This window comes from Sus scrofa, chromosome 9 (genome assembly GCF_000003025.6).
Source record: "Sus scrofa isolate TJ Tabasco breed Duroc chromosome 9, Sscrofa11.1, whole genome shotgun sequence".
In the NCBI taxonomy this organism is placed as follows: Eukaryota; Metazoa; Chordata; class Mammalia; order Artiodactyla; family Suidae; genus Sus; species Sus scrofa.
The window spans coordinates 9,689,781-9,704,012 of NC_010451.4; the positions used below are offsets into that span (position 1 = coordinate 9,689,781).

At 58.8% G+C, this 14,232-nt stretch overlaps 1 protein-coding gene across 3 annotated transcripts in view; it reads right to left on the reverse strand.

Moving 5' to 3' along the window:
• GDPD5 (glycerophosphodiester phosphodiesterase domain containing 5) overlaps positions 1-14,232 on the reverse strand; it is an 84,232-nt gene that overhangs the window by 35,826 nt on the left and 34,174 nt on the right. For 2 of the 3 annotated variants that reach the window (XM_021062519.1, XM_021062521.1), the window contains exons 2-3: positions 12,707-12,790; positions 4,433-4,607 (exon numbers count right to left, since the gene is read on the reverse strand). In XM_021062519.1, the coding sequence (XP_020918178.1) occupies positions 4,433-4,549 (117 nt within the window). In that variant the 5' untranslated portion in view covers positions 4,550-4,607; positions 12,707-12,790. The remainder of the gene's footprint in view (positions 1-4,432; positions 4,608-12,706; positions 12,791-14,232) is intronic. The other variant, XM_021062520.1, reaches the window with a different exon arrangement.

Sequence of the window (14,232 nt, forward strand, 5' to 3'; positions counted from 1 at the left end):
CTGTCCCCCCGGACGCTGCTGAGACCACGCCTCCTGTGCACGGCAAGGTCTCTGGTCTCCAGGACGGGCCTCGAGCGCCAGATGGACATCACGGGATGACCAGCAGCAGCTCTTCCACCGCCTGTCTGCTAAGTGTGCCTTCCAATGTCTCTGCAACCCCTCTCTTTGCTACCTCTGTGCGGACTCCTGCCCCTAGTTGAGGCCTCAGCCTTTCTCGCCTGGCTCCCTCCCTCCCCGCCTGCACTCGAGGCCCTCAGCACATTCTCCAGGATTGAACCAGTGTCCTCACACAGCCCGAGTCCAGCTGGGCTCTCGCCGCCAGGGACAGAGGGCAGGGTCCCGGCGCGGCCTCCAGCTGAGCCCCCTTGGCCACACGCTCCCCTTCCTCTCCCCGCCCCAGAGCCACACCGGCGGTCGGCTTTCAGTTCCCAAACACACGTCACTCATGACTCGCAGCTCCCTGCCTTGAACACTCCCCACTCTGGCTGACGTGAAGGGCTAACTCTGACACCAGCTCAGGCAGGCTTTCGGCTGGGGTGGGACGTCCCTGGGCCTCCGCAGTGATCACGCTGGGTGGTCTGGATGTCGGTTCTCCTCTGCTCCCCACCTGCCTGGGAGCCCTTCAGGGGAAGGAGGAACCAGGTTTCATAAACCTATGATCCCTGGACCCAGGCAGGTATCAGGACGGGTTTGTTGATTGAATAAGTAACTGGTGCATCCCAGATAAGAATGGTGTGGAACAGGGGAGAGGCCATGGGACTGGAGGTGCAAACAGGGACAGTTCAAGCCATGCCTTCAACTCGGCTTGAATGAATCACTTCCTCTTCCGGAGCCCCATATCTAAGTTGGAGGGGGTCAGAGCACGCTTAAAGCACCCTTCAAATGGCAAACGTCCTGCAGACATGCAAGAGAGGTCACGGTCACGGTCTGTCCCCTTCACTGTCTCGGGCTGGAAGTTCCTCCAGGCATCTGCCCTACATCCTTCTTGCTACAGAGAGGCTGGTTTTGACACCGTGCTGCCTCCCACCGTTGCTCGGTCTTCAGGGGCCCTGTGGGAATGGCCTGGGAACCATCTTCCGTCCTACCCCATCCGTAACTGGCAGTCTCAGAGTATGAGTCACAGACGACAACCAATTAATTACCCCCGGTTCTAAAAAGCTTCTGCTTCCCCTTCCTCACTGCCAGGCTGCTCCACTCCCTGGTGCTGGGAGCAGGAGAAGAGGTCATTTCACCTCTCTGATCCTCGGCTTCCTGTTTCCTTATTTGTCAAGTGTGTGTGCTGGGGGAGGGGACAGTGTGCGCAGAGGGTTGGAGGCGGGGCGGACGGATGGGGAGGGGGCAGGAAGGAAGGAGACCAGCCTGGATGGAGAGAAGGGGGCTCCTTCCTAAGCTCCCTGCCCCACACCCCGTCCTCCCTCTGCAGGACCCATTCCAGCAGCACAGGGCCAGCTCTTCACCAGGGATGCACTGAGCATGCCCAGTCTGGCATTCAAGCCACTCCCTAACTTGTCCCAAATGCTCCTAGTCCAGTGCTCTTTGTACCAGGCAACTTCCCAAGCTCTGCTTTAAAAACACCGGGCTCGAAACACACCGTCTCCCCACCCGTATCCCTCCTCCTCTGGCTCTTGCTGCAAATCCATCACAGACTCCAGGGATGACAGGCTTCGAGCCTTGACGTCTCCAACTGTAAATGGGGCATGACAATGAAACGTGCCCCACGGGGTGTTATAACAAGGCCCAGAAGCCAGGAGCTCCCTGCATACAGTAGGTACTCAATACATGTTCTCGGTTAGTCTCACTCTCCCATTTCTTTCCCAGCCTGGGGACGAGCGTGAAGTGACTCACCGCCTGTCCCTCCGTCACCCCGCTGCACAGACGAGACCCACAGGGGGCAGCTGTACGGAAGAACTTGACTCCTAGGCACCCCTGGCTTGTGAGAAGCGAGAGGCTCCCCAAAGGGTCCTGAGGGCAGGCAGTGCCTGAGCGGGAAGGGGTGGGGTCCCCACAGGAGGAGGGGAAGGTGGGGGTGAGGAAAGAATGGGCCCAAAGCTGGACCCCCCTTCCCCTTGCACCTCCTCCACCCCCAGGCCCGAGGGGCCCCTCCTTTCAGGCCCCAACCTGTGCTCTGAGCTCTCTCGGGGCCTCTATCGCCCAGCAGCGTTTATGCAGCAGCTTCTCTGCTCCAGGCCTGCCTTTGAAACACCAGATTGCTGTTCCCTTCACTGAGTCAGGCCAGGAGCCCAGACCCCCACCACAGTCCTGGGGAGGGACTGGGGACAAAGGAGGGAGGCGAGTGAGTGACAGAGAGAAGGGGCAGCTGGCAGAGCCTGGAACCCAGGAAGCGGGAAGTGACAGGGCAGGGGAGGCCCCTCCTTAGCTGGGAGGCTCGGGTTGCCTGAGGTGAGCTCCACGAGCCGTGCACAGGCCCCGCCACCCAGGGCTGCCGCTAACCCTCTCCCCTCTCCCAGCCAAGCTGGCCCGTGGCCAGCAGCTCCTGCACTGCCCCATACCTGGCACCCCAGGCCTTGGCATTTGCAGAGCCTGCACGGTGTGGGCCCCCCGTCAGCTCAAAACCAGCATCAACCCACCACTTCCTCCACCCTGGGCCCTGCGCTGGCCACACCAGGCCCCATCACTTCCTGACTGCACAGCCTGTGATGGCCTGGCCCCGGGCCACCAAGAGGTGTCAGGTGCCCAGAGAGGTTTGCCTTCCTCCAGTGTCTCCTCCGACGGCCAAGGGCTTCCTGCTTGGGCGCTCGGCCATCCTTCCTCCCTCGCTCAGCCTCAGCTCTCTTCCCACCCCAGGCCCACCGAGAGCACGGGACCCACACCACGCAGGGCTGCATCCCAGCTCTGCCCCTCTAAGGCTGTGTGACCTCAGCCCCACCACGGACGTCCCTGGCTTCCGTTTCCACGTGTGAAGGGGCAGTGATGACACTGAGCTCATGGGCTTGGGAGCAACACGAGCAGCTGTGTGACAGCACTCAGCTCGGTGCCCTGCACGCAGACAGGCCCCCGGGTGCCTGGGGACTGCGAGGTCCTGCCTTCCTGACACGCGGAGGCCCCGCTGCCTCCCTCCACCATCTCAGGGGAGAATGGAGCTCAGAGCAAAGCGGAGGGAATTCTGAACCCCTCTTCCACGTCGGAGCCGGGGAGGCCGAGCCACGGCGTGTGGGAATGACTTGTCTTACGGGCCAGTCACGGCCAGTGCTGGCCACTCCATGTCCTGCCACCCGCCATCCACCCAGCAGCTCTGAGGGGGGTGTGCATTATTTCACAGATGAGAAGCTCAAAGTCAGGTAGGTACAATTTGAACTTGAGGCTGCCTGACTCCTGATCACACAGCCTGGTCCACTGAGAGGAGACCCTAGGTCCACATAAAAGGCTGTCCTGGGCAGGGACCTGCTGGGTGGCCCTGGGCAGGCCCCCTCCCCTCCCTTGCCTCCTCTGTGCTACTGCGCAGACGTAGCGATGAGTCCGGCCAGGCGCCCACCAGATGGTACCTGCTTCTCACCACTGGGGGGGTCATGACCTCAGGCTCCTGCCTCAGTCCAGCAGCGATCTGTCCCTCACCAGCACAGGCAGAGAAGGAGGGCAGCCGGGCGGACAAGCTTCCCAACCTCCCAATCCAGATAGCCCGGCTCTGCCTGGCCTCTGACTCTGGACGCCACCCTGTCCTTGGCGCCACCCCCCCCCCCCCAGCCTGTGTCAGAACTGGCTGAATTTGGAGGCGGGCTTCTTTGTTCAGACACGCAGGAGGGAGGAGGAAAGCTGTTCTCCAGGCAGCTGAGCTTTTAGATAAACACCATTCATCTCGCTCTCTGTTCCCTCCTAAAGGAACTGGGTTCCTTCAGAGAAGAAACTAGATCCACTGCGGACGGCGCCCCAGGGACGGAAGTGCGGCTTGGGCTCTGGCTCGGGGAGCCGGGCACTCAAGGAGGCTTTCTTTACCCTGCCAAGCACCTGCCGCCAGCCCTGGCAGGCTTGGGGCTCAGGTGACGGGGCCTTGGTGCCAGGCCATGGCCCTGCCAGCTCCCAGGCTCCAGGACGGCCTGCCCCACCTTCTCACCCTCCCCCTTAGGCACCCACCTGCATGCCTGCCCCTCTGGCTCTGCCAGGAAGCTGAGAACGTCCACTCGCCTTGCGGAGACCCCGCCTTCTTGGCTACTGCTCTGTGCCCAGCCCCCACCCCCACCCCCAAGCAGCCCAGCCCCACACTGAGAGGAGAGGTAAGGGCTAGACGCACCCATGACGCACCCACTTCGGCCAATTCGGGAATTACCACGGGCCCATTTTACAGAAGGAGAAACTGAAACCCAGAAGGCGGCGGGGGGGGCTCTGTCCAGAGACACACAGCAGAGGGTCAGAGCTGCGATCCCTCCCCAGACCCCAGGCTCCCCAGGTCCTCGGACCCTGTCCCAGCAGAGCTCACCGGCGTGGTGTCATCGTGAGAGCGCTGGTAGCGCTTCCAGCGGCAGCCGTAGATGCCAGTGAGGCAGGAGAGGCAGAGCTGCGGCTCGTAGTACTGCAGGGGCTGGTGTCTCACCATGCTCGCGCTGCCGGCCTGGCACCCCGCCCTCAGGCGCCCATGGAGGCCCCGGCTGGTCCTGCAGGATGAAGCACAGGGCTGTGAGGCGGGGGAGGGTGGGGACTGGGCCCTGACACAGCAGGTGTCCCTGTCGCCTAGGCCTGAGGTGGGTCAGCCTCTGCTCAGAGCCCTGCTTGATCGGAGTCAGAGGTCCTTCCTTGCAGTGCCCGGGACAGTCTCCTGCCACCTGCCATGACCTAATCCCCATACCCACCAGCAGGCACTCCCCCACTCCCACCCCGAGCCCCAGCCCCGGGCAACCTACTCTCCCTCCTTTCCGTCTCCATGGATTTGCCCATTCTGGAATATCACCTAAATGGAATCATGCAACATATGGTCTTGCTTCTTCCACATGATTCGTCCACGCTGCAGCGGGACTCAGGGCCGCACTCCTTATCATGACCGAATAATATTTAATTGCAGAGATCCACCGCATTACCCGTTCCGTAGTTGACAGACATTTGGGGTGTTACCACGTTTTGGTTGTTATAAATAACTCTGCTGTGAACAAGTTTTTGTGTGGCCATACATTTTCATGGCTTTGAGTGCTGACTTTGGGATGGAACTGGGTCAGATGCGAGCACTGTGTTTACACTTCAGGAAGAACCGCCGAAAGCCCTTCTCCAGAGCTGGTGCACAGTCTGACATTCTCCAAGCGTTGGTTAGCATGGTCATCTCCATTTTACAGGTGAGAATTGTGAAGCACAGAAAGGGTTAGCCATTTGTCAAAGGGCACACAGCAGAGCCTGGCAATCTGGCCCTGTGTTCTAACTCAGGGGTTGGCCAGACCCAACCAGCCACAGCTGTGACCTGAGCTGCAGCAGTGACAACGCCAGGTCCTTAACCTGCTAGGCCACCAGGGAACTCCAGAGTGAGCTTGCTGATAGGCAAATGACCAGCGCCTGGCTCTCCAGCCTCGCCACGCCAGGACACGCTGCTCTTCATCAGGCCAACACCTCCTGATCCTTCGCGGCTCTGTGCGGATGTAACCTCCTCCGGGGAGCCAACCCTGGGGCCCCAGGTTTGGTGAGAGGGCTCCCAGTGTCCCTCGCTCTTCCTGAGCAGCCTGTGGGGGCGCTGATGACATACCTGCTCTGCCAGGGGAGGACCTGTGTTCTTCGCACAGCCCCAGTGGCCAGCACAGGGCAGCACGGGGGAGGCGGCCCTGGGTGGGGGTTCCCGGACGGTACTGCCGAGAAGGCCCGAAGTTCCGCTGACAGTCGTGCCGCCCACAGTCGGAGCAGTCGGGACAAGGCCCCCGGGACCTGACTCCCCACGCACCCGCCTCCTGCCGGGCGGGACTCATGGCGTTACTGAGCATCAGCTGATTTCTCCAAGCCACTTCCCAGGGCTGCTGCTATCAGCCAAGTTCCAGAGGAATCGCAGGCTCAAGACCCTGCCGGCTCTGGGCCAAGAGAAAGCCCTCACCTCTGAGCCCGGTGTTTGAGGGCCCTTCTCAGTCCCGTGTCCCGTTATCTGTCTGAATTCCTGGTCCCTGCCCTGAACTTCTGCGGCCTTCTATGTGCACAGGACGGGCCTTCCAGGAGTCAGGAAGGAGAAGGGGCGAGTGTCCGCTCTGAGGTGGGCAAAGGATGTCGGGCAGGGCCCACACCTCCAGGGGCTCGCCACTCCTCACCTCCTGGGGACGCGCCTCACCTGCTTCCCTGCCCCTTGTCCCTCCCATGACTGGCAGGTGGCCAGGCCCTCGCTGCCCCCAGGCCCTTGCTGTCTCCAGGCCCCGCTGCCCCGGCCCCAAGTGCTCTCTTCTGTGAGGCCAGGTGTCAGGGGCCTGGATTTCAGCCTCGTCTCCGTCAGCGGACTTGCTATGTGGCCTTGAGCCTTACGTTACCCAGCCGAGGAATGGGAATGGGCACTAGATGGAATGACACAAAAAAGGACCAAGGCTGCCGTAAAAAGGAAGCAGACACAGATGTGAGCTACACGCACGAATCTCAGACATGATGCTGAGTGAAAGAAGCGAGTTCCATAAGGCGGCATGGGGACTTTTGAGTATCTACCTGTGTCATCTCCCGGTGACAACTGTCCAAACTAAAGCTTGACAGGCTTGGCAGGTTAGAAATATGGGCCCAGGTGAATGCATGCACACACTGGGGTCCATCCAGATCATGGAATATTACCCAGCAGTAAAAAGGAATGCGCTATCAAGCCATAAAAATATATGATGGGACCGAAAAAGCACATTGCTAGGTGACAGACACCAATCTGAAAAGGCTGCGTGCTCTGTAAGGTCAATCATGTGACATTCTGGAAAAGGCAAACCGTGGGAGCAGTAAAAAAGACCAGTGGCTACCAGGGGTTGAAGTACGAAGGCTTTTTAGGCCAGTGAAACTGTCCGTGTGACCCATCATGACACATGGCATCGTGCATCTGCCAAACCCCACAGAACATACAACGCAAAGACCGAACCCCAATGCGGACTGTGGGCTTCGGTTCCTAATATTGCATCAACACTGGCTCATCAATGGCACAAATGGACCCCCTAAAATAAGATCTTCCTCACAGGCAAAACCGTGGGCTGGGGAGGGACAGTATGCAGGGACTCGGTACTTTCTGATCAGCTTTTCTAAAACTGTTACAAAAAATAGCCTATTGGGAGTCCTCAGAGTGGTGCAGTGGAAACAAATCCAGCTAGGAACCATGAGGATGCAGGTTCAATCCCTGACCTTGCTCAGTGGGTTAAGGATCCAGCGTTGCTGTGAGCTGTGGTGTAGGCCGGCAGCTGTAGCTCCAATTAGGCCCCTAGCCTGGGAACCTCCATATGCTGAGGGTGTGGCCCTAAAAAGACCAAAAAATAAAAATTAAAATGAAAAAAAAGCCTATTAATTAAATAAATATGTATTTAATTTGAATATCTATATCAATTGATCAACAGATAGCTAGACCCAAGAATCTAGGCCAGAGAGATTAAGTGAGTCACCCAAGGCCAAAGAGCTAACCATGGAGGAGGGAGGATGTGAACCCGGGGCCGCCAAGCCTAAAGCCCAGTCTCTCAGGGCACCAGTCCTGGAGGGAGGGGCCTGCCCGTGTTTCTGGCCCCCTTCCCTGTCTACTCCAGCTGCAGCGTCTGTCAGTGCAAACTGCGCCTCAGAGGGCCAAGTTCAATGTTTTGGTTGGCGCCAGGGCATCAGGGGCACGGAGTGGGGCCAAGTGCTCTTGGGAGGAAAAAGGACCCCCCCCTCCAATAGGTGCAGAGCTTGGGGGGGTACCTTCCCCCCTTCTCCAACAGCCGGCCAGGGTCCCAGGGAAGGAGGCAGGGGATATGAGCAGGAGGAACCACCCCTTCTCCTTGGCCATGGCCACCTTCGTTGGGCTCAACCCCAGCCTGGCCTAAGGCTGAGCCCAGCTACCCGCAGCTGGGTGACCTGCACAAGCCTCAGGCCTCAGCTCTCCCACCTGCATCACAGGAGGGCTGCAGCATCAGAGGAGCTCCGAGGGTCTCTTTGGCACTCAGTGTCTCAAAGCCTTTAGCCCCTGCTCTCTCTCATTCCCCGGAGATAAGCAGAGATGGGGTTGCCCTAGGAGGGCGAAGGACAAATCTCCATTCCCTGTCTGATGGGGGGCGGGGCAGAGCGCCCTCTGTTCCCAGGACCAATGGCTGGAAGTCAGGAGCCTGCCATTGGCTGGAGCTGTCAAAATAAGGATGAAAGCAGCAGAGGGGCTGTGACAAGGTTAGAGGCCTGGCCACTGGAGCCAGGCCAGGGCCTGCCCCCGCCCAGGTGCCTCCATCACCTCTGATCAAGACCAAGGCATAGGTGTCACAGTATGGCTAACACACAGCGATGACCCCAAACTCAACTTAGAGTAAGACCCAGGGGGTAATAGGCACGGGGCCATGGGGCCCCCTTCCCACGATGCTCAGGGCACGTGGCCTTGGAGTGAGCCGTCCTTTCTCACCACCTTGGCCATCCCCTGCTCCCAAGGCAGGTGTGCCTATGAAAGTGCCTTGGCTCTGGGCACCCCCTGCCCAACCTCGAGCCTCGAAAACTCGTCTCAGTTCTGCAACCCCACCCCCAGAAACCCAGCCCTGCCTCGGTCAGGGTCACAACTCCTGTGTTCGCTCCAGTCCCAGCTCTGATCACTGCGGGGGTGGGGGGGCTTCCTGGAAAGGGTGGGTTTCAGCAGAACTCAGAAACGAAGGAGGGGGAGCTCCCATTGTAGTGCAGCTGGAAGGAATCCGACTAGTGTCCATGAGGACACAGGTTTGATCCCTGGCCTCGCTCGGTGCCGGGTCAGGGAACTGGGATTGCTGTGAGCTGTGGTGTAGGTCACAGATGCAGCTCCCATTCGACCCCTAGCCTGGGAACTTCCATGTGCCATGGGTGTGGCCCTAAAAAGCAAAAACAAAAAAAACAAAAAAGAAAGAAAGAAATGAAGGAGGGTCTATAGCACAAGAAGGGGAGAGAAGTGGGCTTTAAGTAAGAGGACCGCATAGAGAGACGAGACTATGGCAGCAGGGGGTGTGTGCAGGCCTCTCCCACGGCTGAGGGCTCTGACTCAAGGTAAGTCCCCTGTGGGTTCCAACTGGTGGGGACAGTGGGGTCGGCTGCCAGTAGTAGCCTCCCAGCCCTCTGGGGACCCCGGGGCAGCAGGGCACCCCCAGGCAGCTCACCAGCTGGGCTGTTCCTCCAAACCACCAACCAAACCCAAATCCACAAAACAAATCCCTGGCCCCAGAGCTGGGGCTGGAGGTCGGGGGACAGGCCTGACTCTGGGACCTCCCACTCCAGGACAAGCTGATTCCAGCCCCCCGCCCCGCCGCCAGGGCTCTGCAGTACAGCCTCCTGCTTAACTCTCAAGGAATGCTCAGTGTCACTAGACTTCCTGCTGCGCGTGCCTCATCAAATGGCTTAAACTGAGAGGTGCACACCCTGGCACCTCGCTGTGCAGCCCTGGGCAAGCCACTCCACTTCTCTGGGCCTCAGAGAAAGCCCTAGATTTTAATGAAATCAGCAGAGAAGATGGGCAGTTGTAGGGCAGGAAGGAGGCCTGGCACAGGGGCAGCTGCCAGCGGGGAGAGGTTGGGGGCCTGGGGCCAGGAAGGAGGCCCGGGGGGCCGCAGCCCCAGGCCCCTGTTCTGGCCACTCATCCTCTGTGGTTAAAGCTGCTCGGTGGCCCAGGCTAGGAGCTCAACTGAGCCACCAAAGTATCAATCATGCCATAATTCGGGTCATTATTAATCTCTTCAACCGTGGTGCCAGGGCCTCCTGTTTACCTAATACTTCTGTCCCAGAAGACAGCTGATTGCTCTTCCTTTGGGCAAACTCCCTGCGGGCACTTCGTCACAGCAGGGGGCTCCCGCAGGGACACCCTGCTCCTCCCTGGGGAAGGGCTGGCATCCTCGGAAGCCCGCTCCGATGTGGTCAGCTCCTTACCTAAGGCCCTTTAGCTCATTCAGTAAATGTTCAAGCCCCTCGCTGCGTGCCAGGCACGGCTGGGACCCAAGAGACCTTCCCAGAGAATCAGACACGGCCTTTCCTTCCGAGGAGACAACCTCCTCGCCCCACGCGCTGGGCCATCGTGTTTGAAGAGCCCCGCCTCCACGGCTGAGCGCACACACCCATTTTATGGATGAGGAGGTTGAGGCAGGTGGTGGGCAGGACTGAGCTGCTGAGCTGCACCCTCCGTAGAGGCCCTTGGGGGACAGGCCTGCACCTCTGGGGCCATGGGCCCAACGGGGGTCAGCTCAGGTCCCTGCCCAAGGCCCTTGGGTTCTCCTGGCACAGAAGGAACCTCTCTGTGGGCCTCTTCCCCAGGTCAGGGCTGTGAGCTTGGCCTGTGCAAACACCGGGCCTGGCCCGCACACTCTCTAAAGCTGGCTTAGACTCAGCTCACCCGACAATCACAGCACCTCGGCCCCCGTGCAGTCCAACAGCGACCTTAGAACTGGGCCAGACTCGAGGCTGTGAAAGGCCACACACAGCAGCACCAGGAAAGACGTGGTATTCCAGCTGGCCTCCCTTCCCTGCAGAAACGCCCTGTACAGCCTCCAGGGGTGGGTCCCTAGCAGAGCGGCCCGCGTGTGCTTGCATACTCCCCATGACGGGCCTCTCCCTCCCTGAAGGGCTGAGTGGTTCCCTCTTGAAGCCAGGACAGTAGGAAGGCCTTGGAGGAGGAGCGGCCTGTCCCCACCCAGCCTCCCCCCGCAGCACCATGGGTTCTCCTTGGAGCAGGCAGCGTGAGCCAACGTCCCCAGGGGCCACTCCCCAGGGGCCAGCCCGGGGACACCCTCAGTGGACGCCTCAGCCCCTCCCAGGCGCCAAGTGATTCAGTCCCAGGGACCAGGCCGGCTTTTTCCGATGCTTCTCCCTGGTCCCTGGGAGGGGAGGGGAGGGAGGAGGAGGAAGCTGAGCCTGGCAGAGACTTGCACTGAGGAAACTTGTCTCTGCCCAGTCTTTGCCCCGGAGGGAATGGAGAGCAATGATTTATTTTATTTATTTATGTAAAACAGCAGAGTTATTATACAAACAGGCTTCCCCAGCAGGCCCTGGGGATGGGAAGGGAAGCAAGTGCTACCATTTTAGGGCTCTTTCGCCGGCTTCCTCCGCTCACACCTACCTGCTGCCCTCACCCGCCCTGCCCCTCCTCACCCCGCTGGGTTCCAAGGCTTAGTCGGTGTCGGGCCCTCCCCCACCCCCCAGACCAAATCCCATCCATCTGAACAAAGGCACCCCGGACAAAGCTTGGTCTGCACCCCCCGCAAAAGCCTTCCCTTTGTGCTCGCATCACAGGCAGGGCTCCCGAGCCATGATCACAGGGCTCAGAGCACGGTAATTATCTGCTTCCGTGGCTGCCTTGCCCACCGGCTGAGAGCTTTTCCAGGCCGAGACTTCTGATCCGTTTGGCTGAGCTTTTCTGAAAAGCCACAGAATCTGTGCCCTTGCACCGGGTGATGGGGACACGAGATACTCCAGGGCCCGTCCCTGCTGGAGGAATCCCTGTGCAGAGGACCTGTCCCTACACTGGGCCAGCACCAGGAGGCGCCCATTTACATGTCAGAAAAGCGGGTTAAATGTGCCCAGGAAGGAAAGGAGGAACCCATGAGAGCCTCTTCAGCCACCAACGGCACAGCCACTTCGGAGCCTGCTCCCAATTCTGCCTCTGAATAATAATTAGCCTTTTCCCTATTTACAGAAAAAATTAAGCTACTAAAAAAAGTCTCAAGTATTTTCTTCCACAATTTTTTCCAAAGCCGCTGATATCTGTCTGCACATTGCTATTCCAGGTCTGGGACAAAACGACCTCAGATTTAGCACAGAATACTGATCGCCTCCTGCCACCGGCATCTCGCTTCAGCACGGGCTCTGTGATGAGCAGGAGCCATGCGACTTTTAAGCAAGTCTGAGAACTTGAGGCCTAAGCTTTTCTTCCCCTCTTTCAGATTTCCAGTTTTCTTTCTAGAAACTGACCTTACTCGAATGCGGAGGAAGAGAGTCCCGGGGGTTGGCTGGCCCCGTATACCTTGAAGGTTCATGCCCATGTTCCATGATTCAAAGCCTCTGATTCCACCATTTACCATTCATTCCTTTGGCTAAAGCATCACTTTCTCTAGGACTCTCTCTTCAAATATTAATCTCCCTTGGAAATGGGAGCCCATTAAACCTCCAAATTGGAAGTCACAGAAACCGAGTCTAATGCTTGGCTCTAGAGAGGCAGTGAATCACAGGGGTTAGGAACGTGCACCCAGGGCCAGCTGGCTGAGTTTAAATCCTACTTCTACCTCTTACTAAATGAACATGTTCCTTAATGCCTCTGCTCCTCGGTCTAAAGACACCTATAAAGTTGGGGGAATAATAGCAGCAACCTCATGGGCTACTGTGAGGATTAAATGAGATAATATGTGTGAGGGGCTTACATAAGTACCTGGTCCACTGGAGAAAGCAAGAGACGACTCTATTTAAGAGTTTCTGGGTATTTTTGTGTTTTTTTCCATGCCTGTCAAACAGAATAATAATCCCTGTTTCTCCTGCCTTTTCCCATAAACTGTAGCGTGCAGCCCCCATGAAAGGATGGAGGTCATTCTAGAAGCCAGTGGACTGCCCTCTGCAGCCTGCCTCGAACTCCTTCCTCCCCGCCTCCTTCCCTGCTTTTTTTCTTTACCTGGAAGCAGGTACCAGTGGCTGTGAGCTGGGCTCCCGGGGGCGTCCTGTCCACGGAGGTGGCGATGTGGCTTCACTGGGAGAGCTGAGGGGACAAACCCAGTCAGATCACATAGCAGGTCCACGCTGCCTTCTCCCCTCCCACCCAACCCTTAGTGAGCCCCTACCTTGTGCGGACCCCGAGCTGGGGATGGGGCCCCGGGCTGCGTCACATCAAGTCCTGGCCCCGGGGGAGCTGCCGAGCCAGTGGGGGAACCAGGGAGACACACACGGTCCATGTCTCACGTGGGCTGTGAGACCCCCGCACAAGCCACCCCCCCTCCACACACGCTGCCCACAAACCAGCCCCCAAACCAAACCCAGTGCAACCTGCTCCCTGAGCCACCCTTGCTGCCCGTTCCCCCTGCCCCCGACCCACAGAAGCACAAGCCAAGCCAGCCACCTTGGGGTGAAACCTGCGGCTGTGCCTGGCTCCTGGCTCCTGGGAGGCAGAGGCCCTTTCGTGCTGCCCAGGGACCTGCTTCTCTGGAAGTAGACGCCAAACCAGCTGTTCTTCTAAAGCAGCCGCTGAGGGAGGGCCGGTGGGCCGGAGGCGGGATCGGGGCACCGCAATTATGCGGCTGGCTTCTGACTCACGCACCGCCTCCCCCATCGCCAGCTCCTCTAGCCGGCAGGGCAGCCCTCCTGCCCAGGAACTGGGAGGAGAGATGGTACTGACAGGCCAGAGGGAGAAGCAGGGCAGGGAGGGGGCTCCGGGCCAGCACTGCAGGCTTCAGAGCAGGCTGCCACATTGCCCACTGGGACACACTGAGGCTGGCAGCACCAGGGGCCTGCCTATGTCACTCAGAAAGTCAGAGTCAGGCCAGGGTGGGACCCAGGCCCCTGATGCCCTATAGACCTAGGCCAGTGTGGCTCAGGCCTGGTGCCCAGCCCAAGCCCATGCCGACGAAACTCTCTCCAAACGGACTGGGCCCAGGAGCCACGCACCAGCAAGAAATACAGCCAAGATGCTACCTTGGATGGGAGGGGGACAGAACTGGGCTCACAGACAGCGTGGAAGTGACATCTAGCTACTGAGAGATGGACTCCTGGGGCACACCCAGCCCGGCCTCCCTCCATCTCCAGTCCCCAGGTTTCTCACAGGGCCCCGAATGCATCGCACTCTACAGTTTATAAAACACACTTATTTCCTTATTAAAAGAGATCCTATTGAAAGCCGTCTGACTCGGTAGGTCTGGGCTCGGGTCTGAGACGCTACGTTTCTGACAAGCTCCTGGGTGACGCTGATGCTGCAGGTCCAGGGACCACAACTTGAACAGCAGGAGCTGGTCTTTAACGGCATGGGTGCTGGCGTCAAACTGCCCAAGTTAGAATCTTGGCTCTTAGTGTGTAACCTTGGATGAGTTACCTAACTTCTCTGTGTCTCACTCTCCTTATGAATAAAACAATCATCAGAATAAAACCTATCCCACAGGGTTGATGAGAGTTAAATTACATAAAACGTTTAAAGTGGTGATTATTTCAAAT